This window comes from Patella vulgata, chromosome 9 (genome assembly GCF_932274485.2).
Source record: "Patella vulgata chromosome 9, xgPatVulg1.2, whole genome shotgun sequence".
In the NCBI taxonomy this organism is placed as follows: domain Eukaryota; kingdom Metazoa; phylum Mollusca; class Gastropoda; family Patellidae; genus Patella; species Patella vulgata.
In genome coordinates this window covers 19,295,404-19,321,893 of record NC_065887.2, presented here as the reverse complement: position 1 = coordinate 19,321,893, position 26,490 = coordinate 19,295,404, and the positions used below count along the sequence as shown (strand labels likewise).

The 26,490-nt window shown below is 33.7% G+C and overlaps 2 protein-coding genes across 2 annotated transcripts; both read right to left on the bottom strand.

The window, feature by feature from the left end:
* Window positions 1-1,533: 1,533 nt before the first annotated feature.
* Window positions 1,534-10,776, bottom strand: LOC126831882 (probable citrate synthase 2, mitochondrial). The gene is made up of 10 exons (XM_050562533.2): window positions 10,636-10,776; window positions 8,556-8,606; window positions 8,095-8,202; window positions 6,892-7,110; window positions 6,262-6,432; window positions 5,599-5,798; window positions 4,935-5,064; window positions 4,420-4,521; window positions 3,541-3,750; window positions 1,534-2,668 (listed from the first exon to the last, which is right to left on the bottom strand). The coding sequence occupies exons 1-10, from the start codon at window positions 10,681-10,683 to the stop codon at window positions 2,507-2,509; spliced, it is 1,401 nt and encodes a 466-aa protein (XP_050418490.2). The 5' UTR covers window positions 10,684-10,776; the 3' UTR covers window positions 1,534-2,506.
* Window positions 10,777-17,831: 7,055 nt separating this feature from the next.
* Window positions 17,832-26,480, bottom strand: LOC126831894 (ras-related protein Rab-18A). Its single transcript, XM_050562545.2, has 7 exons — window positions 26,274-26,480; window positions 24,706-24,761; window positions 23,739-23,800; window positions 23,486-23,558; window positions 23,062-23,180; window positions 22,161-22,286; window positions 17,832-21,242 (listed from the first exon to the last, which is right to left on the bottom strand). The coding sequence occupies exons 1-7, from the start codon at window positions 26,342-26,344 to the stop codon at window positions 21,144-21,146; spliced, it is 606 nt and encodes a 201-aa protein (XP_050418502.1). The 5' UTR covers window positions 26,345-26,480; the 3' UTR covers window positions 17,832-21,143.
* Between the last annotated feature and the right edge of the window lie 10 nt (window positions 26,481-26,490).

The following is a 26,490-nucleotide window of genomic DNA, read 5'->3' as shown; positions in this document are numbered from 1 at the left end:
AAATACGGCATTGAATTTTTCTATTACCGTTACAAAAAATTGCGAATACTGTAAATCCTACACAATACATATCCATTTGCACTAACTGGAAACTAGAGATCGAATTTATTATCTATGTCATTTGTATAACCACGATTAATTGATTACTATTTGTTTGCGATATTAATACTTAACATAAAGAGAGCCACATAAAAGAAGATACTTAATGTTTGTCTATCACTTAAAACAAATAACGGAAAAGCTTTTTTTGTAACTTTTGTTCCTAGTAACATAATAACCGATTTGTAAATTTGCTTATTCATCGGTGGTCCTCTAATGTTTAAGTCATTAAAGTAATCATTAATCATAATTAGGATATTTTCGATTAGTAATAGACACGTGGAAGCATTCATGGTTGGTTGGGTGAATTATATTATGATCGTTTATTTTATTTCATACTCTCGCCTGGTATCTAATATGGATCGTTGCTTTTACCCCGATATGAGGAGTGTAAACTTCACTCACCCTTGACCTGATTTTGCACAGTTCATTTTCGTATCCCTCTGCGAAAACTATAATTCCGAATTTTGTTGTCCTAGCGCGGTTTTTGGATATGTTGGGTCCATTATGGTCAATAAAGAGTTATTTAATTGAACACTCAACAGTAATATGTACTCCATTTTAAATCCTTGCGTAGCTTAGAAATGATATTTTGTTTTAATTTATAAGTTTCCCTCCTATTTTATATTTCTAACATACCATAGGTACACTGCGTCTTTTGCCGAAGGTTTCGGTTTATTTTGTAAACGACAGAAAGTGGGCCTGTGGACTTTTTTCGTCGTTGCCAAAGCGGTTTCTTTTCACCGGCTTGAATAGGCAGGCCATGCCAATAAGTATTCCATTAGAGATGTCAAGTTAAAAAAAAAAAAATCTGATGAATTTCGAGTGTGCTGCTCCTTACTTTCAATTAGGAATATAGAATATAGGATTTTCAAAACCGCATTTTGAAGAGTTGCAATGACATTCCGAGAGAACCGAATGTGCCAGAAGGATCCTAATTGGGTTGAGGTCCCTAAACATGGAAATTTGGCCCTGCAAACCCTGAATTTAAAGGGGGGGAGGGGAGCTTTCCGATTTCGCGTCTGGTCCAGTCTATTGAAAATGAGACAAATGCCGATCATATTAGTACAGTATTATACCATAGTATTTCCAATAGACCGGGATGGAGATTAACGTCTCCTGTTATTTTGGGACTAACATGCTAACAGTCTTTTAAATGGTTACATGTACAATGCGACAAGAGTTTTGTCTGGGTAGCTTCGTCATTTCTGCCTACTCTTCTACAAATTTCAGGTTGTCTAACCCAGTTGTTGGGGTCCCATATGAAACAACTATAAACTTCATGTCAGATTCACACAATCCACCCTTAAGGGAATTACCTTACCTGTATTCATCAATAAGGTTGGTACAGAAAAGTCATGAGATTTCCAAAAACTCAACTTTTTGGATTGAAATTTTAAGACTTAAGACTCACAAACAAAACAAAATCTGCCATTGTTGAATGCAGTCTAGGTTGATGGTTTAATAAAATACTATTAATATGATAAATCTAACACACCAGATGGATCAATATCTACAATGATATATAACTCTTCATAATGGATGATCAAGATTTGGGTGAAAGTTATACTGGATCAAATAACTACTAGTACATGTATTAATTATGATTATTTCCTAATAAATTGGTCTAGCTTACTCTTTTATTTAATTTTGGGTGGTTGTCTGTCTTTAAATGTGACTAGAATAAAAAAAATTTTTTGCACATATAGATATAAATGTTTATGAATAACAGTGTTTTGCTCAAACTGTAATTTGTGTAAAGATAATACTCCACTATTGTTCAGTCCTATATATATTTTTCATATAGATATAAATAACAGATTATTCATCCTTTATTCCTTGCAGATCCAACTCCAATCACAACGGGATCATTGTATATAGGTATAATTTCTTTACATTCTAGGTTTTAAATAACAAATATTTCAATTCTTAACAAAAAACACAGAATTATAAACAATATAAATCTAGTCATAATAATAAATATGTAAACTATTAAAATAATATCTTTCTAGCTAGTTTTACTGCCATATTAAATTTTATTTGTTCCTACTTTCAAGCATAATATATGTATAATGATAAATGCAATTCTATTTATTATGGCATGTACCGGTCTTTTTCTATTTGACAAGCAATTATTGTCTACCAATTCATTATATTTAATTTTTCCACTGATGTCAAATATCTACAAATTCTACATAGTCATTGATGTGGTTTACTTTTTATAAATATATATATATCAAAAGACTAACAGTCAATATCCCTGGAGCCATTTCTCAAAAAAATTAGAGCTACTTAAATCTTTTGAGATATAGACAAAAAAAAAGAGAAATTTTAAAAATTTATTCAAATATATTAACAATTTCCTAAATTCTCCTTGATAAGCCATCAGTTATACCTCATTATTGGTTTACTTAGCTACAAGTTTTTTTAGTCCAGGGGTATCGAATGATTTTGGTCGTTCTATTGGTAACCCTAGTGCTCTATCCCAAATAAGAGATGCCATACATCCTAAAGCTCTTGATACACCAAATAACACAGTATAGTAATTCATTTCTCTTAAATTGAAATACTGAAAAAGAAAAAAAAGAGGATCAATAGTAGCCTACAAGCATATGCACTTAACATAGACTGAGGCTGTTCTGGTCACCTAATACACCCTTGCAATCCTTGTCAACAGGCCACATCAAGCACTATGAAATCTCTCCCAAAATTCAACAGAAAGAAAACACTGCAAAAGGCATTTGAAATTTACAATCCAAAATTTTTGAACATCAATAGGATTCTCTTCAATATCCCAATGAACAAATCCGAGATTTAAAGCATTCTACCAAGAAAATTTTCGTATCTAACCAAAACAAATTCTGATTTGACGAGGATTCCCTTCAAACACACCCTAAGTCAGCAGCAATATATTATCAAATGTATCTGAAAAATTTCTAAGCTAATGAGGCTTTGGCCACAGACACTTTTCTAGAATAGAATACTCAGTAAGCCATTGTGACAGGAATGATATATCCCCCCCCCCCCTACAATAAAGACATTCTGATGCTATTCGGTCTTGTAAATACGAACATTAGTAGTCTTGTTCATCAAGAAAATTTTACTATTACCAATCTAATATCAATTTGTGCAATAAAAGTATAATTTTACAGTTTCAATTTATGTTTTTAAATGACACTAAACCAAATTACAACAAAAGTCGACCTATCTCTCAATTTTAGGTTTTTGAAACCTTACAATTTGGAGAGAGAGAGAGAAATGGGGTTAAACGTCCACTCGACCCTACTCCTTGTCACGTAGAGCTGGGGTATCGAAACCACGCCAGTTGACTCAATGACAGGCCTTATGATACAGTGCACACATGCTAACCATTCGGCCATTCCCCCCCCCCCACCCCTTGAAATTTGGAACCAAGTTAAATATAAGATATGAAGAACCAACCTGTAATAAAACACCGCTATGAGCATCTACATTAGGCCAGGGGTTCTTTGCTTTACCCTGTTCTAATAAGATATCTGGAACTATTTTATAGATTTGAGATACTAATTTAAATAATGGATCATTAGGTAGATGCTTTAATGCAAACTCTCTCTGGCATGTGTAACGAGGATCTGTTTTACGCAAGACAGCATGGCCATAACCTGGTACAACCTGAAATAAATTAATTTTTAAACAATTACTTCTGAACATGGTACAATTTTTACATAATCTAATACACAAAACAACATTTCTACAAAGCTGTATTTTCAGAATTTCTAACTTTTAACGACTAAATGTGTAAGCTATGCTTCTTTGGAAATTCTAAACATATTATCAGGTCTACTGATGAATTAGAGTGTTAAAATATCTATTGCTACGCACTCTCCTTGGAATCAGAGCTTTCCTACTTTTTGTCTCCCACACAATCTTGACCTCACAATTAAATATTAAAATACCGGTAGGTTACCAATGTAGAAATTTATTCACAATGCCAACTGAATTTTGAAACATACATTATGCAAGAGCTAAATCTGCCTATTGCAGGTATTTCTTTAGGCCTGAAATGTTAACTTATCCAGGCCATAATCGACTCTCGATGTCATCGCTAGCCTGCGATACTGGATTAGGATCCGAATTTCTGCTCAAATTTTGTTCATGATTAAATCATGAAATGGATAATTGAGACTATGTCTTTTATTGTGTCGACTTCAGTAACGGTGATCGAGGCTAGCCTGAAAATTCAATTGCTAAATTCTCGATTCAGAGTGGATCAATTTGTCTGAAATTTTCAGCAAATTCCCTTTACATTATTTAGTTGTTAACTATTATAGTTAAACCTACCTGTCCCGATTTTAATGTATTCCAGATAAAATCATGTAACTGTTGATCTGTTACTTCTCCTCCTAGTTCTTTTTGTAATTTAGTTAACCAAAGTAAAACTTCCTAACAATATAAAATAAAACAAATTATTAACTTTCATACAATTCTGCTACTTAACATGTTTGCTGCGCAATATCACCTCCACAATGTACTTCTGCAAATTATCTGCTGACCAATCCAAATTACAGAATGACTGGCTTATAAAAACAAAAACAGTGGCCCAAATCAAATGTTCCCTTATGAAAGTATGAAATTTTGACAAATTTTATCAGCCTAAAAATTTGTCACTGCGGAATTGTCAGCCAATATATAACTGATGAAAACTGGACAATCTGTCAGCCTGTATAATCATAGCAGACCAGTGATTATTAGCTGGTTATGGAAAATCATTAATGAATTATCATTAGTGTGCACAAGCCTTAAATCAAACTACCGTCTTATCTTTCAAAAATAACAAACACAGATATTTATCTTACCTGATTAGCAAGACCATGAAGTGGACCAGCTAGACCATTAATACCAGCTGAAAAACTTAAATAGGGATCAGATAATGCACTGCCTACTAAATGTGTTGTATGAGCACTCACATTACCTCCTTCATGATCACTGAAATATAAAATAGTACATGTAGCAGAAGTGCAGTTTAAAAATATTTGAAGGGAAATAACTCTTATATTTGAAAACTAGTGGTTGACCCAGTGTAGCACAGGTATAGCCATGAACCAGAATCGGCATATAGGACACAGTTCACCAAATATTCCTACCCTGTCACCCATGATTGTAGGGTGAAACTTAATTTTAGTCTTTCTCTCACTTTCCCTTTTTCCTCCATTTTGATAAGCGATTTTTGTTGACTTTTTGGTGTAGAATTGAAGAAAAGGGTTTGAAAATACATTTTTTGTCAGGTTTTAGTGAATATTCATGATTTTGGGGTGGAAGGATACAAGAGTTGAGAGGTTGGTTAGGTTGAAATGTAGGGCTGAAAATTGCATGTTTACTTTGTCTCTACTTCCGGATTGTGTATCTCAAGTTTTTCCATGAAGAACCGTATACATGCTTTTGGGCAAGACGTTGCCCCATCTGTGGTAGAAAGCGTTCTACCCAACAAAATGAAATAAAAGATTTCAGCAGCCAACATACCTGTGGATGGTAAGGTACATTCTCATTAACTCTGAAAAATCAGGATCTTCATAACCCAACATGTAGGCGAAATTTTGACTCCAGTCTTTTTTAGGATCAATAGCACAAGGTGTTGAGCCATCTCGATATAAATTACGATAAATAATAGCTGCTAATGTTGGAAGTTTAGCAATCAGATCCATCGAGTCTTCATATACATACTACAAACAAAAATTCCCCATAATAATCAAAGTGACAAAAATTAACTGGCGCAGAACATCATGTAACTTGTCTTATAGAGGTAGTAACATCCAATTTCTCATTTTATCTTCAGTTTCGTAAAAGCTGTTGATCGCTTTTGAAATATCTAATTTTTCGCAGCTTACGCCACATTAAAATGTGTTCATACTGATTATCTAAATAAGAATACAAACCCAAACAGTAGATGATTTTCTAGCTTAGATTGAATCGGATTAAAAAGACTCATCAAAAGAATCTACTCAACACTGACAGAATACAACCATTATTAGACTGATATTCCTATTAGAGATTGCCCTTTCACAATATTGCAGTTTATAAGTTATTCAACACGAGCAGTGTTGAGTGGTTCTCGGAAATTTTAATACCTATTCACTTTCATGTTATGATAAAACCCCCAATAAAGTGAGTTAAAAATATATTTACCTCCCAATATTTTGATTTGTGAACTCCTTCTGCATAAGCTTTAGCGAATTTACTTTCTGAATTTAAGGCTGTAATGGCTGCACTAAATTGAGACATAGGATGTAGGTTGCTGGGGAAATCATTTAACATATTGATGACATGATTAGGAACTGATGCCCTCTTATTCCATTCCTGTCAAAAATAATCCCAAACAAAAATGTGAAACATACATGATGGAAATGAAGACAAAGACCAATTTAATGATCTATGCATAACTTCATATTTTGAAAATGAAGAGAGTTGTTTTTCATCAAAGATCATAGTAGAATTACTCAAAATCAGTCATTAACTGGTTTAACGCACGCGCCTTAAATCAAAAGGTCTGTCAGTGAGTCTGGCACATGACAAGGAGTAAATTTAAAACTGTTGGTCCAACCTCATCATGGGTTTCCTTCAGTTCCTTCCGTTTTCTTGCACTGCTGAAAATCCATATGTGCAAGCAAATTATTGAAATAAATTTGAACGAAATGACCTAGTTTGTGCCGAGTGGTCGTTAAACCCTGCTTAAGCAGGCAAACCGAATCACAACTTGCTGTTATTATCTCTGCCATCCTCACAAAAATACAGTTTAAATGTGAGAATAAGTCTTACATGTGATATGGCATCAGCTTGAGCTTGGGATGGAACTTCACCGGTAACAAGAAGCCAGAATAAACCTTCAGGAAGTAGTTCTTCTCCTTTACCACCTGCTGTTGGTAAAAGTTTTTGGCATTCTGGTATACTATAGCCACGGAAACGGATACCTTCTTCTGGATCTAAAACTGATGTTTCTGTTACTAAACCTTTGATACCTCTCATGCCACCATACATCTACAGATAAATATAGTGATGAAATTAAATATAATATTTTACAAATAGAAAATGAATCTCTGTTTATTGTTTTCACAGTGAAGTGACCATTATCATTGACCTTGATCAAACGACCAATTTATTGGTCGAGGTTTAACTACCATACATGGCACAGATATGTTGTAGATGAAAGAAGAATCTAAAACCAGGCTTTGATAAAACTAACATAAGCTGCATCAGAAGATTTCCTAAAAATGTTTTTATGAACAAATAAATATATACCATATATTTCAATCCACATATTACTGTGTACAATTAAGTATATTGAGATCTCTTGAGATGTAGCAAAGTGAAAAAAAAGCTAGCAATATACATTGTGTGTGCAGGCAACAATACTTCAGCTAAAGCAGTTCTGGAGCGTAACACTTCAGTTCATTTGAGCAAAACCACCATTACACTGCCTAGGGCAAGGTCCAATAACTTTAAATCCTATTAGCTAAAAAATTCAAACATAGCCTTGCCAGGCAATGAATACACGCCCTCCAGCAGTATATGCTGATGTGTTATGTTGATCTTACAAGTTTATGAGATACATGTATATACTTCAGTAAAATAAATTGTATACCAAAACAGCACCATGTCGTGTGTTTCCATTGTACAACTCAGATATTTCTAAGTAGCAAAAAGTACATTAGAGCAATACAATATGTGTACGAAGTCCCATAAATATTTCCTGAGTGGTTCCTGAGATATACATGTATGTACTTGAAAAACATTGTTTAAGGAATATTTAAAAAAAAAAAAAAAATCTATTGAATATTCACTCACAGTTTTAGTGAGTAAGAATGAAAACAAGAACAAGTGTTTGCTAAATCCCTTCAAAGAAGTTTACTAAAACTTATCTAGACCTAACTAATAAATAAGGTCCAAAGTTCATACTGAATACTCCATGTCCACATTGAGGTTCAATGGAGCATAAATAGTATAAGTAATGTGAATACAAACCATGTCAACTGTGATCTCTCCGACCTTGGTATTACCATATTCCTTTCTAAACTCAATGACTTCTTTCTGTTTTCGTGGGATTTCATCTGCTAGGAAATCCTTTAAATTCTATGTAAAACAAAATAAAACCTTCAGTTCTATTGTTTAATCAAAATACATAATGTAAAATTACCGACTGATAACCTAGATAATGTCTAAATTGTAGGCCTACAGGGACTAAATATTCCATTTTATAAATGTTTCAATTCAATTGCTTTAGCGTAGTCTACATTGACCAGCCATGTACTCATTTTTGACTAAATCATTTTGTATCGTATTCTAGGACAATTTAGGTTTTGCCACATTAAGTAATTTTATAAGATTATTATTGTATAGAAAGCCTATTGTTATATTTTCTACGTCTGTAATCTTATAAGATTATTATTGCACATTACGTAAGTCTGAAGATTTAGGCTACTTACTGTTGTGGTTGAGGCATGACGAATTCCACTGAATGAAGCACTCAAGCAAGTCTGGAAAAAAAGATTATTGAAAAAATATTAGTTTCACGTGCTGTGCTTACCGGATTCTGAATTTCAATTTTTATTGTAGCTGTTTATAATGTTTTGTAAAAAATAGTCTTGATAATCCAGACCCATCCACCAGTCAATGAATAATAGACTGGTTTAGCATGACAAACTTCAATCTAAGAGCAAAATTAACATGGGGAACCTTACCATTGGCATTCAACATTTGAAATATTTACAAATGCCATTCACCCTTTTTGTAAAGATTCACCATTTGGAAATCTATGAAACCATTTTCCATTGCGCAGGGCATTAAGATAGACAATTACATGTAAGGGTAATTAAGTTTAGTTATTGGACAAGACTGTGAAGTGATTTCTATGACCTTAATCTCCCTCATCATATTTAGTTAAGGAATCAAAATAAGGTTTAACTGACTTTTTATAGTATATCTATAACAGCAGTTGAAAATCGAACTGCCTAATGGACTGTAGAAAAAGGGATATAAATTTATTAAATGAACTCTGTGGATTGAATGCATGTGCCATATTTGACTTATTGTCTAGTATTAATTCCTAATGTACATAATAGGTCATGTTCATACAATAATGTAGTTAAGTATAAATAATGATTATTCAATCAAGAGCAAATACATGGCATTAATTTAATTAATGGTTTATTCATTTAATGAACCGTGGTGTGATTGTGAATAACTATGTTTCAGCTGCATAGATAGGCAAGCTGTTCATGTATATCAAATGTGGTATATAATATTCATAAATCACACTGGTTTCATACACGTACTACTTTCAAATTCATACAATTTTAAAAGTCATCCCCGTTCAGGCTTGTCTTGAAGAACATCATTTTTGTTACCCTTGATCCCTTGCCGGTTTGATAGTTTGAGTTGACTCCTGGTGTGTGTTTTCTCCTGGGCACTTGAGCATGTCCGAAACTAATGTTTGCCGTAACAACGAAACTATATCTACTTCCTGCAGTGCGAGTTGGTTCCTGGTCAGACAGTCCAAGAAAAAGTATATCATGTACTTGATTAGAGTTTTGTCATCAATAAACATACTTGTTATCGTGATTAGCTGTTGTTTTAGTGATGAGTAGTTACACGATCAACGGATCTAAGTTGATTGGCTTGAAATTGATACTTCTATCGTTCGTGATTTGTTGCCGTTGTTTTTTTTTAGTGATTAGTCGTTCTACACACGTACGATCAGTGAAAACCATACAAATTGATGATTGGCTTGAAATTATCAATTAATTCACCTCCAAAGGAAGATTAAGGTCTTTGATATTTCGTGGCTTCACTTATCACAAATATAAAAGTATGGAATTTCTTATTCCGATTTCTTTAACATAAATATAGATTTATTATACCATCCCATACATTCAAACATGCATGTAGACTGCCCAAATACAAGAGAGAATGTTCACATTGTGGACGGGTATATATACTAAATAATAATAATAAAGATCGTCAATTTGCATCCTCTTGTGGTGGTAATACTGTAAATATCGGTACATAATAATCTGATTTGACCGTAAGAAAATCTTAGGGGAAATCCTATCACGAGGAGTCAATGCACACCGCGACTGTAACGGTGTGAGTTGACTCCTACAACTGCGCATGCGCCAAACGGTAATCACACACCAGGAACCATTTGAAACTGCCACACCGGTCTACTTATTGAACTTTGGCTCGACATGTATGGTATCTAGGCCTATACTTTTATAAAGTGCTTCTTTGATTAATTCAACGACATTGACTATTTGATCTGGAAACAGCGAATTATAAAGCATAAATGCCGGTGAAGACTAGATAATTTGAACATGGCATAGACAGAAAATATCGTTATTAATCATATTATCTAAATAATTAATGGTTTGAGTTGACCAGTTTTTCTGCGATCAGGCCATGAACTATGGTCACACGACACGCGTGGATGACTTCACTGAAAGTGACCCCCGGAAATTAATAGTTCGGTCAGTTATTAATTAATAAGTTAAGTCTAGTTTAGTTTACCTTGTTTGTCTGTAAAAGACGAAACGCTACGGGACGAACGATTGACATTATTTCAAGGTGGAAATGTCGGCGACTCACTACACGAAAGAGCACTGGGTAGTGACGTCACGTAGTAATGGAGAATTATGGGAAGTGTGTATCACGTGATAATGTTTGTAGACATGCGTAACCAGTGACTAAATGTCCAAAGTAGAATATTTCATCCAGCCCATAAATAATACGGTATTATCTAGACCAATTTTATCGAACACTGACAGTGACACTGATGAATCGTACGAAAGCCCAGAAGGCTCATTCCAAATTCCAAATGCGAAATTCCCAATTCATGTCTTACCAACAGAATAGCAAATTGGCAGCCCCCACCCCCTCAATTAAACAAATTAGAATTTAAATTCCAAATTCCAAATTCATGTCTTACTAATAGAATAGCAAATTGGCAGCCCCCCCCCCTCAATTAAACAAATTAGAATTTAAATAAATTGTAATTTTACACAACTAATTAGTGCTAGTTTACCTATCTGATGCCTGGGCCTACGAAAGCCCAGAAGACTCATTCCAAATTCCAAATGCGAAATTCCAAATTTCAAATGCGAAATTCCAAATTTCAAATGCGAAATTCCAAATTCCAAATGCGAAATTCCAAATTCCAAATGCGAAATTCCAAATTTCAAATGTGAAATTCCAAATTCCAAATTCCAAATTCCAAATGCGATCGTATAATGTGGACGCTCTAGAGGCTGAAGTTAATATCCGATTGACTGAGTTTCAGGCCATGAGACGAAGAAGCCTATCAATTTTCAGCGATTTCCAATGATTACTGTCAGAGTTATGGCCCTTGATCACTTCAAAAAATCTTGTGGACGCTCTAGAGTCTAAAGTTAATATCTGATTGACTTTAAATTGATACACAGTGTTTAAGGTCACGAGACGAAGAAGTCTATTGATTTTCAGAGGTTTCCGATAATTACTGCCAGAATTATGGCCCTTGATCACTTCAAAAATTCTTGTGGACGCTCTAGAAGCTAAAGTGAATATTCGATTGACTTCACATTTATACACAGTGTTTAAGATCATGAAATGAAGAAGAGGCTATTGATTTTCACCGATTTCCGATTATTAGGCCTAGTGCCGAAGTTATGGCAATTGATCACTTTGAAAAGTCTTGTGACGCTCTAGAGGCTAAATTTATCATCCGCTTGACTTCAGATTGATACACAGAGTTTAAGGTCTTGAGACTAACAAGTATATTGATTTTCATTGAATTTTGATAACTTGAACAGCTAAATCCATGATATTAAATGTTTCGTATACTAAACGTTAGCATGGGGCAGAACTTTATAAAAATCAAACAAATTCTAATGATTTTTTGATGATTACTTAATGAGTTGTTACTCTTAATCAGATTTTAGTGTATTATAGATCTTTCATTACCGCAAAAAGTAAAAATATGCGACAACTCTTGTTGACTGTCCGGGCGATTTAGCTGCTGTGGGCGTATTATCTTCTCTGCACCAGCCAAGATGATTGTAATATCACGTGATTATGTCGAATTTGCAATTTCGCATTTGGAATTTGCAATTTCAAATCTAATAATTTCGAACGGGTGTTTATCCGGCCCAGGCACCAGATAGGTAAACTAGCACTAAGTAGTTGTGTAAAATTACAATTTATTTAAATTCTAATTTGTTTTATTGAGGGGGGGGGGGCTGCCAATTTGCTATTTGAATTATTTTGATTGGTAAGACATGAATTTGGAATTTGAAATTTCGCATTTGGAATTTGGAATTTCGCATTTGGAATTTGAAATTTGGAATGAGCCTTCTGGGCTTTCGTAGAATCGCTTGGATTTTATTTTGAAGCAAATTTCAAGACGTGTTTCCTCATTGTTAATTTGGGGCATCTAGTGCAACCTGATGTGCCATAAAAATGAAATTAGAATCTGAAGCTCACAATAAATAAATAAAACAAAAAAGAAATTGACATGTTTAGAGTTGAATTTATACGTTGGCCGTTCACACTCGCCAAAAATAAATCCCATTTATTTGTAGCAACATATACTATTCAAAAAAAGTAGGGGATATTTGATTTTTAAGTGTTATTAAAGTCACCTAATGAAACTGACGAAGAAACAAATGACAAAATGAAATGAAGTTCACATTCATCGATTTATTCCAAATGATCGTTAGACTAAGTAAGGCACAGACTGACCATTATAAGGGTAAAATGATACCCGGGGTCAAACAGCAAAGTTACCACAGCATCACAACCAAGTCAGTAACGGGTAAATCCTCCTCTATTTGCCAAACAAGCATTGATCCGACGTGGCATACTCCTAATGAGACGTCTAAGGTCATTTTGGTCCAGATTGTCCCATTCCAGTTGCAACGCAGCAGCAACTTCTTGGACATTGGCAGGACGTTGTTGACGTTGACGTAACCTCTGTCCAAGCATGTCCCAGACATGCTCGATGGGGGAGAGGTCGGGAATCAGTGCTGGCCAAGGTAATGTGATGATGTTCTGTTGTTGGAGGTAACCTGTAACGATCCTGGCCCTGTGACATCTTGCGTTGTCATCCTGGAAGATGAAACGGCGGCCATGACGTCGTGCGAACGGCACAACATGGACTGCCAAGATGTTGTCCCGGTAGTACTGGCCTGTAACACACCCTGCAACAACATGTAAAGCCGTTCTTCCAGCAACAGTGATGCCTCCCCACACCATAACAGAACCACCCCCAAATCGATCATGTCTGATGACGTTAACGTCTTGGAAGCGCTCGTTTCGACGACGCCACACCCTCCTACGTCTGTCCAAAAAATCAACAGTGAACCTTGACTCATCTGAAAACATCACATTGCTCCAGCGTCGATTATCCCAGTGTTGACGATCCCTACACCAACGACGTCTTGCCTGAATGTGATGATCTCTCAAACAAGGGATCACGCGAGGACGTCGGGCGCGAAGGTGACCCCTATGCAGTCGATTCCGAATCGTCTGGCCACTCACTCTCACACCAGTGTCTGTTTGAAGACGAGCGCTGATCTGATTTGCTGTGATGACACGATTTCTCAAGGCCAAGGTACGGATAAATCGATCCTGGGCTTGAGTTGTCGCCCTTGGTCGACCTGAGCGTGGTCTGTCCTGTACAGATTGTGTATCACGGTATCTGGACCATAGCCTGCTTATGACAGACTGAGAAACATTCATCGTCCGCGCCACAACCGCCTGTGTTGTGCCGATCTGTAGCATGCCAAGGGCACGTAACCTTTCATTTTGGGTAAGCCAACGCATATCAAAATTTGTTTTCTGGTCACTAAAACAATTAAACTGATGTTTCCACCCTGGAATTAAATGCCACAATGACTGTAACATTCAAAGTCAGAGTCGTGCAAATCTTGGGTTGGACCCCCATGATGATCCCAAGCATCACCTGCATTCCATGCGGTAGCTATTGGTGCGTTTGGGCGTCACATGTCACTGGAAATGTTTCTTCTGTTAGGTTCTATAGTCACTTTTTTCGTAGTCATTTGCATATTTTAGTATTATGCCCCCAAAATCAAATATCCCCTACTTTTTTTTGAATAGTATATATATTTATATATATTTCTCGGTAGTTTTAATACATTTTCCAATAGATTTTAAGATTTTATAACTTACTTTTAAATGTTTAAACAAGCCAACAGTGAGGCTGATGTCCCCCGCCGAAATAGGAAAATAATTAGAGGACACATATAAATTTATCACAAATTATCTTTTACAAAGTATTGAACAATCAAACAGTATATCTTTACTTATAGTCTAACAATCAAAGTAGGAGAGTTATTGTTTTCCAAAGTCTCGACCAATCAAATTGCGTATCGCTCTGCTTACCCTGAGCAGAAAATGCTCATTATCAAACTTAGTCAAGGTATTACTGTAATGAAACTATACACCAAGTTTCATCAATCTCACTTAATTAGAACTAAAGTTATCGTGTCCCAAAGCATCAACCAATCAAATTGCTTATCTCCGCTTACCCTAAGCGGAAAATGCTCATCTTCGAACTCCATCAAGGCATTGACCTAATCAACACATACACCAAGTTTGAACATTCTAGCTCAATTAGGAAGAGAGTTATCGTGCCCCAAAGTATCAACCAATCAAATTGCTGCTTACCCTGAGCAGAAAATGCTCATTATCAAACTTAGTCAAGGTATTACTGTAATGAAACTATACACCAAGTTTCATCAATCTCACTTAATTAGAACTAAAGTTATCGTGTCCCAAAGCATCAACCAATCAAATTGCTTATCTCTGCTTACCCTAAGCGGAAAATGCTCATCTTCGAACTCCATCAAGGCATTGACCTAATCAACACATACACCAAGTTTGAACATTCTAGCTCAATTAGGAAGAGAGTTATCGTGCCCCAAAGTATCAACCAATCAAATTGCTTATCTCTGCTTACCCTAAGCGGAAAATGCTCATCTTCGAACTCCATCAAGGCATTGACCTAATAAACACATACACCAAGTTTGAACATTCTAGCTCAATTAAAAGTTATCGTGTCCCAAAGCATCAACCAATCAAATTGCTTATCTCTGCTTACCCTAAGCGGAAAATGCTCATCTTCGAACTCCATCAAGGCATTGACCTTATCAACACATACACCAAGTTTGAACATTCTAGCCCAATTAGGAAGAGAGTTATCGTGTCCCAAAGCATCAACCAATCAAATTGCTTATCTCTGCTTACCCTAAGCGGAAAATGCTCATCTTCGAACTCCATCAAGGCATTGACCTAATAAACACATACACCAAGTTTGAACATTCTAGCTCAATTAGGAAGAGAGTTATTGTGTCCCAAAAAGTGTGACGGACAGACAGACGGACGGACGGACGGACAGACAGACGGACGAACCCATTTTAATAGTCCCCTGCTTTCTTCGAAAGGCGGGGGACAATAATTTAGCTCCTGTTTACCTCTAAGATCTTTTAGAACTTTATACACCTGGCCGAACATTACGTAGATCAGATAAACTACTTTAAAGCCCAAAACTGTTCAACTAGTCTCTTATGGTCAGCGCTCTTTTAGTTATCAAGCACCTGTTTTATGGAATAATCTACCATTTAGTTTAAGATGTTGTACAACTCTATATTCTTTTAAAAAAACAATTTAAAACACATTTATTTAATCAGGCTTTTAACTGACTCTGTATACAATCGTTAACATGCCCATAATCTTGTTGTTTATGTGTGATTTACATTGTCACTTTGTAAAGTGCACTATAAATATGCTGTAATAATAATAATACTAGATGCTACGGTTTTAACATATTTTGTTTTCAGATTGATGAGAAGCGCAGGTGTCATAACAGAATGAACCCTATTGGTTGGTGTTTTTTTTTCAGACGGAGGATGAACCCTATTGATTTTTAATTTTGGTGTGAACTACTGGAATAGGAGATCCCGCTGATTTTTAGCGTTGCGGGGTTTTCCGTTATAGTGATAATATAGGGAATCCGGCCGATCAGTTTTTACAGGTATATTTTGCCAGCTCACATTTTTGGAGTTATCTTTTTGACATACTCATCACATTCATCGCAATATTACGTTGCCGGAAAAAGTTTGTGAACACGATAGAGATTCGATTTCTTGAACTGAAAATATTCAAGTTTTCCTATGGTATAAGCCGTTGTCTACGTGGCTATTCTTTTCTTATCTTTTGATTTGCAAGGAGAACACATTTCTGTATAGTCCTGCAAATAAATTGGATCGTTTTCCAAATATAATAAAACACAATCAAGATGCAATTGAAATGATAATTTAGAAATATCTTTGGTACAAGAAGTCCGGTTTCTTTCACTGAATACCTTTTCTCACCTCTCTGTAAAACTTTCATTGTTCTAAATGCACAGATTTTTAACTGATATTTCTGTTGACAATTTCCATTGGTGTCGCAAGTTAATGGTTAATGGGCGCCAGTGAAACCCAATATAACCGCATCGCAGGTCTAGTCTGCATTTTATTACCTTTCTGAAACTATGTCATTTTATAAAGACAAAACATTCATTCCACCCCATGCCATGCAAGTTACGTCCACCACATTTTGCAAGAGATGGCAGGCTCGTAGCTAGCGAGTGTGTGTGTGTGTGTGTGTGTGGTGGGGGGGGGGGGGGTCAGGGGTACGTTGGTCGTTGGCTTTGTATTGCGTCATATCTGCTCCAGTAACATCAGATAATTTCATTTAACGCCCTTAAAGGAGCAAAGTCTCTAACTCATTATTTCTACAATATTTGAAATTAAAAACACAAATTAGAATTCAATATTGGCCTATTTCTATCCATATTGATGTTATGTTGCCTTGAAAATGTGTGATCCTAATATCCAATATTTAAAATGTGATAAAAATTATGACCTGTAGTACAATCAAGAGCCATAATTCGGGAAGTTACAATCCTATATGCGCAAATATCGACAGGAACCAAGATCTTTGGGTTATAAAGATATATTTCAAGTTTTTATCAAAATCGGATCAAAATTGTGACTTCTAGGGGGTCCGCAACCTTGATATACCATATATTTACACTATTTGCGTACGACGGTAGTCATTTTGTTCGGCAGTTTTGGTTTGATTTTCACGAAATTCGAACTAAACCATCATTAGATTGTAACGGTGATATATTGAAACATTTTTTTTAAATCGGATAAAGATTGTGACCTCTAGAGGGACCACGATTTTTCGTACAATCATGGGCCATAATTCAGGAAGCCATGATCCGATATGCGAGAATATCGAAAGGAACCAAGATCTTTGGGTTATATACATGTATTCAATTTCAAGTTTAGGTGATGATGCCAGTGCTGATGACTGGCTGGCAGGTTTTAAACCAGACCAAAACATGTGAACATTTGCAAGGTCTGTGAACCAACTGCTCAAACCATATATCTGTAATTCTAATGCAATTTCAGAGCAGCTATATATCCTAATGAAGAACTGCTACTGCTAAAATAGTTATTCCCATTAGAAACTAGCAGAGATAGATCAAATTTAATCTATGCAGAAAATGCAAATATCAGACTAGTATTAGAATATCCAAGTACATGAGTTCAGCGATACATGAGTTCAATGATCGATTATTCGAATGCATGAGTTCGGTATTCGAATACGTGGGATCTCGGCCGAACACTTATAAATACCCACTAACAGATAAATAAAAAAGTAGGTTATTTTTAATAGAATTATCCTTTTATACAATCATAATACAGCCAATAACCATGGATTACAAGATTCTATCTAACAAATTTATATACATACCATTCCATGAGAGGAAAATACAATCCCTATATATTAGGATTTTAGGATTGTAGCTGTGACAAAAACAAGGGAGGTTCTCCATACAGCTTTAATACTCAAATTTTAAAAATGTTAGATATTACCCTGTAATTTCAAGGTGATGCCAAGTTGCTAATTACACCATCAGAAAAAATAATTAAAAAATAGATAGAGATATAATCTTATATTGAACAATATACAAGATATAAAGCAGCTAGATAAATTATACATATTCATAATTATATTATATACAGTAATATAGCAGCTGTAAATAAAACAAAGTTTGTATCATTTTCAAAATAGCAACTACAAATGACTTGGTGGTATTTAGTGAAAGTAAATATACCCTACTTCAGGCATGATGCATGTCAGTATTAGGGCAGAGAGAGTTTATATTGCTCTGGATATACACCAGTCATAGATTTATCAAGCAGCATGATGCCCTCTAATTGAAGAATAGATATGGCTGTACAAAATCATGCAAATTAGTATCTCTTTTTTTATTTAAAATCTAGGAAGTGAATTATCAATACCCATTCATAAACCATTGACCATTAATATATTTCTTTATCATAATGTGCACATTTATAATTTTACATATAGAAACTTTCTTTCACCTTTAAAAGATCACTATCCTTGTCCTCAGAGCTCTGTAATCATATCATTTTTATTTTGTGGTTAGAACTGTGTCCTGCTGGGATGTTAATATAAAACTAGAATACTTTTTGTACATTATGATTTAGCTTGAAATGTAGCAGTGTAATACACACTTTGATTGTATCCATATCAACTATTCCATACATTAGAAGTCAATTGCTACATGCCTCTCAATGATTAAATGGTGTAAATCTGATAGTTCCACATGCTTCACTGCAGCAGTCTTTTACATTTCATTTTAAGGGAATTTTATATTGTCCACAATTATTGCCCTTTTGTATTGCATGCATACACAGCAGAAACCCATAACTACTGACAAAACATATGGAAGAGACAAAAAGATGCATTTTAATTATAATAAGCCTCCAATAGATATTTCATTTCAGAGATATTTGGGTAGGAAACTAAATCTTTTTTTCCAAATGTCTATATTTTAAGTGAACTATTTCCTGGTTGTGAGTCCAGTTCCATAATTCATCATCTCTAAGGCCTGTTTTCCACGTATGCAATTTTGTGGTGTTTCTGCCGGCCAAAACGTTAGTCTAATGCAAAAATAATGGAACTGTTTCCATTTAACTGGTGAAAACGATGCTAAAACAAGCACATGAAAATTGGTTTAAATAAAGAAATACATAGTTACTAAAATATCTCTATTTGAAACCATTTCACACAAATAAAATATTTGAGAAAACAAATTAGAGTTTGGTATACATTAAGCCTGTAATTGACAATAAATAAGATCTATAACAAAATAAAAGTAATTTTAACTTATCTAATAAACAAGTTTTAAAAAATATACATTAACAACCATGACCATGCTTAATAAAAACTATTTACAAATTATTTACAAAATATATGATAGTGCCAATTTCTAACCATGCTTGAACTGTAGATTCAGATTATAATGTCACAATTCATTTGGGAGTAGGGCTGTAACAAAAACATTACATTGCAATTCCATTTAAAAAAAGTGGATAGTTTAATGAATGATAACTTTATTCATCTGTTTGCAAGCAATGTCTGCACAGATGACAGAGATCTTTCAACATAATTATGACAGATTGTTGTTGGTTAATTTATAACAATCAGGCCAATAATTAAATTATCAACATTATTTGCAGTACTAAAATTCAGAATATTTTTAGTAGAATGCAAAATATTACACAATTTTGAAATGTATTGAGATATTACAATACAGCAATAGAAATATTGCAAAATATAGTGCGATACAGTTTTTGGCTATAATACTTCACCCTATTTGGAATCAAAGATCTTTTTAATATATTAATAATTGCTGTTTTGGTCAATATTCAGATAACTGGACTGTAATCATTTGAATATATAAGAACTATAATATGTCACACTAATATCAATATCAATATCAAGCTATCATTTTTCTATTGAAATATCATTTGAGCTCTACTCTGCGGTAAGAATAAAATTAACCAAAATTATAATTTCATTGGGTAATGACTATTACATGTATAAACACAAATTTCACTAAACCAGGAATCTACATAAAAATTCTTTCTTCAATTACAATTAAATCATTCAAAATGATTTTGATTTAAAACACAAATGGTTACAAAAACACTTCGAATAAATATCAAGTTTTAACACTTTTTTTTAAACTATACAAAGATCTAAAATTATGTTATTTTAATTAAAAAAAAACAACAAAAAAGCTTATATTAAACATGCATTTTATATTTATACAGTATACAAAATGATAATAGTTTTTTTTGGAGGAAAACTTTTATTTGAATTCACACCCTTTACATGCTCAAAAACTGACTTCTAAGTAAGTGACAAGTTTAATAAATTTCATTTAATAAATAAGCAATTGCAAGGAAGCATTCACTAAGCATTAGGACATAAAGAGCAACTGAAAATATTACTCAAATATCAGTAATACAAAAACATTTTGGAATTCAGTATACAAAATACTTCATAGTGAAAATACTCAAAATTGCTAAACTTCTTTGCTTTGGGTAAGCAGTAAAAGTGTTCATGCATTCATTTGTTACAGCATGGGTTGATATCCACATACAAAAGCTCATAAAATTTTAGGTTCATTGATAAAGCCAATCTTGACAGTTGATGAGAAAACGGAACTAAAATTAGTAAACACTTAATTTACTTTAATTGTACATATCAGATCAACTCAATTCCATACTTTATTTTAACTTAAATAGGTTCAACTCCTTTATAATTTTACAAGAGATTAAAAAGGTCCACAAAATAAATGCTTTGGGAGTCAAAATGTACAGAATATTTTAATCACCATATTAATAAATTTCCTCATACACAGTATATTTTCCTGAAATCATTTTTATCTTGGCTATGTTGATTGCCACTTTTCACTTACTCAAAATTATAATCGCCTTGTCATGATAGTTTCTATTTCCATTTTCTTTCTTTGTGTGGGTTTTAGTTTTAAACAGTCAAACATGAAAGACTAGAGGGTGGTAGTTTATATTTCTATAGTTACTTATATTCAGCAGACACAATTCCTGCTATTGGTTGATTATATAACCTTACACAACACAGTAACAACTACTTTGATTGGTCCCTGAATTACTTCCCAATGTCATACCTTGTTTGTCTGTTTCCCATAATCCTGGTGTTTGGATAATCTATAACAGAAAAAAAGGATGAAAACATTTTTTTCTCTCGTAAAGCTTGTGTCCTTAAATGTTCAGTTAGCTTCGTTTCATTTGCCAAACTGAGTATTTTTCAATATTTCCAGGTGGGAAATTGATGGCTCAGAAAAATTTCCTGAAAGAGTCAAATACATCTGCCAAACTGAGGAAGCTTAGTTTGGTCATTGGAAGTATTCAAAATGTATATTTGTCAAAAGTTTGTAATCAGTGACGGATAAATTGAAAATCAAGAGTACCTCAGTTTACAATTGCCCCGTCGGTGCACAACAATACAATATTAAACCTGATTTGATTTCCAAAGCCACCTGGTAAAAGTTAATGTTGACATAATAGCTGAACTTGAATTGTTTTCTCAAAGCATGGGAGTTAATCTTTCTTATTAATATAATGGGCAGGGTGGGTCAAAATAGGGATCACTCTTTAAATAACTACAATCTTATTCTTAACAATTGTTGAAGTGATTTGGCGATTTGATGTAATCGCTTCAGAAATCGGTGTCGATAAATCCGTTGATTAGGGTAACCAATTTGAATTAGATGGACGTTAAAGATGCAAATTTGATTGAATGCAAATCACTTTGGCTAATCAGTGGTCGATAAAAACGCCTTATATTACAATAATAATATTTTACACATACTGTATCATATGGTTAATATAGTGTGGTGAATATATAAGTGCCATGTTTGAAGAGATTGTAGCTCATGCTGATCACTTTGCAACAAATGATTTGATTATGTCCCTATTTTAAGGGATTTGAAATCTTGAAAACAAATTGTTATTCAAAATATTATTATTATAGTTTTACAATTGTTAAAATTGTTGTCATGTGAACAGTGGTCCAGATATATGGAGGCGTTAAATCATAAATTTGTTATGAAAATGTAAGCTTACCTTTTCTACTAATTCTTCAAAGGCACATTGCACTCCTTCTTTTGTTTTAGCACTAGCTTCTATAAATAACATATGATGTTTTCTAGCAAACTTTAATCCTTCATCCTTACTAACTTCTCTTTTTTCCTGGATAATATAATCAAATATATTCAAATCCATGAAATGCTAATAAATATTTCATGCTCTAGACATGATGAAGACAATTCATCATCAATCGCTGATGACGTTCAGAGTAGTTCAGACTAAATTTCAGCAGAAATAATATGTATGCTCTGTATGCTCGTGAAGCATGTGAAAAGATCAAAGGAAAATCTTTAATCATTCTCACTACATGTAGTTGTTTCAAATCACAGTGTATAAGACAACATGTATGTAGATAGAAAGACTGTTTTCATTTCTGTGAATGACTGACAGTCATTACTTAGGCAGTCAATCATACAATAAAAATATTTGCAGTCTTGTATATCATGGCTAAAAATTATGAATCAAGCACTAAGCAGAGTTATTGTGTATATCACATGATTCTCAATACTACACATTAACATACATATGTAATCTATTGTGGCAGTACAACATATTGTGAGTTATTGCTGATAAGTTCTGTGTTACGGTCATGCTTGCCTTTAATACTGATGTTATTCTTTTAAAAATGAGGCTTGGTTCAGTTAATGTCACTGTTAGAATATTGATTCAAGCAGACTTGATACGTCATTGACATAAATAAACTAGAATGGCCGTGCGGTTTAACTTAACTCCACCTAACAAGAGGAGTCAAAGAAAGAAAAGAACTTATTTAATGTCTACTGCAGAAGATGTATGAACTGTGTGATGTGGTTTCACAAAGTTTTAAATATTATTATTTTAGTGCACTTGGCACAAATTGTAATGTAAATCTACACACCTTATCTATTTTGTTACCAACCAACATTTTAACCATGTCATGTTTTGTTGAGAATGTTTCTAGTTCGTTTAACCAGGCATCAAGTTTATTAAAAGATTGTTTACTACAAACATCATATACTGAAATAATAATACATGAACATATAGTTAATCAATATTTTAATTAAATGCAGCGAGTTGAAACACAGATTGGTGATATTCAGTGCAACACACAGTAATGGCGATGAACCATAGATCACATTGAAAACATAATAAAGATATGCAATGAAACAAATAGGACCACTAGAACTCCCCATGCATTAAGAAAAATTGTTATTATACATTGAAATTTGATGTTTAGTCTTGAATAGTATTACCTTTACCTTTTAAGAAATAATTTAAGCAAACTATCAAAGTATGATTACAAAAAAAATTGAATTATTCACCTAATATAACGCCTTGAGCTCCTCTATAATAACTTGGGGTTAAAGTTCGAAATCTTTCTTGGCCAGCTGTATCCTATGAAGACAAAATGGCTATCTTTATAATCAAAATTAACAATGAACTTTCACACACCTATGAGTATGAGATTTAAGAGTCTTTATACGAGAATTTTAACATTACTGTAGTCAGATGTTCTTATGTAAAACAATTATGTTAAAAGGTTAACAGATTAAAGTTTATGACTCTTGAACTCACCCAGATAGCTAGCTTGGCTTTATTACCATCTACAGCTAATGTTTTTACTTTGAAGTCAACACCTGAATCAAAGAAACATTAATAATGCAGTTTAAATAAAACACATCCTATAATGTGAGATTAATTGCTAGATTCTGTTTGGTATGAAAGTGACAGTTTGTATTCTTACAAGTTGCTAACACTTTATAAATTGCTGTCACTTCAACTAATTGGGTCATAAATGCACCATTCTTACTTTAGGGATTATAATTGTGCAATTTCAAGGCTCCATGATTGATTATTAATTTAAAAAAAAAATATATAATGTATGTATTCTTTTCAATCTTCTGCTAATCTTGATACTAAACTCTTGACATTTAATATTTAGCCAGGGCAAGAGTGTGCATGCAGTTACAAGCCTTACCACCTGGTAAGCTTATTATGCTAGTTAAGGTTAAGTATACTTGCCTAACACTACAAATAAGCCTTTATTACTATCTTGGGTCCATGATTAAATAAATTAGACACTATTTTGCTATCATTATTTTATTTTTTGAGAACTCTGGATAAATAAGATTTGTGTTTGATAATTCTAAGATATATCAGCAGCATACCTACATGTATGTACAATAGTAATGTAACATAATCATATTTAAAAAAAACAATGTTTTTCATAATTTTATGATATACCAGCATACTGATGTACAACAGTAATGTAACGTACATGTATAAATAATCATATTTAAAAAAGATAATATTTTTCATAATAGTATGATATACCCCTACCAGTTTACTGATGTATCACATTTTGTGGTTTGCAAGTCAGTGCTATAAATAGCCTTATCAAACAGGTCAATGCCTGTGACCTTTCTATTAAATGTATATCTTACACATACATTTATATGTATACATATAGGTGTTAAAATAACCTTCTAGGAAGAAAATCTATTTATACTGTCAGCAACTATCTATATCTATTATTAGGTACCTATAGTAGCAGCTTGCTCTGGGTCAAATGTGTCATCTGTGAACCGTAATAACAAACTGAAAAGAGAAAAATATTTCCTCTTTATAACTTTACTCATTTTACTATTTCAATTTTAGATAATTTCAGGTATTCTTAAGAGATTGCATTTTAAGATATTAAAGAAGCATGGGAACAGCACATTATAAATGGACTATATCATTACTGTTATTAATGCAAAATGAATATATTAAAAATTTCATTCAAATTACAGTATTCTGAGCCTGATTGTAACCACCGTACTGTTTGTTTGAAGCTTAGCCTCACTTCTTCAGTTTTAAATTAACTGTTCTAATCTATTTAAAAGAGTTGATTATGGTCTTGTAATGTTAAACAGGCATTACGCAAGAGCTAAATTTGTCTATTGCATGCCTTTCTTTAGGCCTTAAATGTTTTATAAACTATTAATTAGACATTTTTTAACAGGTGAGGACCATAATCAACTCTTGATGCCATCGGATACTCAAGATTTTAACTAGACTAGAACAGTTCAGTCACTTAGTGCTTTCATTTTAAAATGAGGAGTGATTCTAAGTCTTGAATATACCAGTATCATGGTTACAATAATCAATGCACACATCTTGTCAAAACTACAAACAGTGATAACTTGGCTCATAAAAAAAGTAATTTAAATGAAATTTTCAATATATTCATTTTGTATCATCTTTTTTTGAACCATATCATCTCAGTTTGTATTGAAATAATTAATTCTATCACAAATAGTAAAGACTGGAACACTAAAAAAGTTACCGAACTATTCAATTGTTTTTCTTTGTGGTAATGGGCAGTACAGTTTGGGGTCAGTTTAATTGGAAATTAAGGGAGTTATAGGCCAGTAATTTTTTTGTCATCAAAGAAAATTTTTAGAACGATTAAACTACAGTGGCTGGAGCAAGACGGGAGACATTAGTAGTGAAACCATTTCTAGTTATATAGCCTAGGGCTAGATGTACTGTAAGGTGTTTCAGAATGGAAACTGTGTAAAAATTTCCAAGAACACAGAAGTTATGAAAAACTGACAATGGACTTCACCGTAGTCTACCTGACATTCAGTGCTGACACTAACATAACAGTTAACAGACATAAAACAATTACTGAATTTAGAATGGGCTACAGAAAGAGTCATCTATTTTGGACTAAACCGTAAGTTTATAGAACTGTTTCTAAACCTGTTGTAAAGATATAATCTCGGAAATACTTAGACAATCTGATGAAATATTGGATTGAATTAGACTACTCAAAAAAACCCAGTTTAATCTAAGCTCAGCAGAGTACTAAGACGCTAAGAAAGAAGAAAGCGCTGGACATGGCGATTGTCCAAATGACACTTTTGTTTTACATAATATAATAAATTTAATTCAAGTTAAATACTCCAAATATGCGTACAGTAACACAGTACAAATAAGCCACTACATTGTCATTTTGGATACATAAGACGCAGTTCAACGCAACAAAATTAACAGCTGACTGCACTAAACTGACTGGTTCGTTGACATAAATAAACAAAAACGCTGTAAAAGAATTCAATTAACCTGGATTTCCCAACGCCACTCTCCCCTATAATTAAAATTTTAAGGGTCGTTAATACTTCTCTTTCTTCCATGTTTCAGTGATGTATTGCTAAAGCCCTGGATTGGACTTTGTTCTTGAGATTGGCTAAAGTAAACGCAAAATATTTCACTCAATGACGAATCTTTCACTTGCAAAAATGGCGTAAACATAAGCACGTGTGTACACGTCATCAATTTC

Coding starts and splice junctions, on each gene's coding strand:
- LOC126831882 (XM_050562533.2), bottom strand. CDS start 10,683: ATGTCAATCGTTCGTCCCGTAGCGTTTCGTCTTTTACAGACAAACAAG. Junction 4,522..4,934: donor TTCATGGTCTTGCTAATCAG/GTAAGATAAATA, acceptor TTATATTGTTAG/GAAGTTTTACTTTGGTTAAC. Junction 2,669..3,540: donor ATAGCGGTGTTTTATTACAG/GTTGGTTCTTCA, acceptor TTTCTTTTTCAG/TATTTCAATTTAAGAGAAAT.
- LOC126831894 (XM_050562545.2), bottom strand. CDS start 26,344: ATGGAAGAAAGAGAAGTATTAACGACCCTTAAAATTTTAATTATAGGG. Junction 22,287..23,061: donor TTGGTAACAAAATAGATAAG/GTGTGTAGATTT, acceptor TATATTATCCAG/GAAAAAAGAGAAGTTAGTAA. Junction 21,243..22,160: donor TTGAAGAATTAGTAGAAAAG/GTAAGCTTACAT, acceptor TTTCTGTTATAG/ATTATCCAAACACCAGGATT.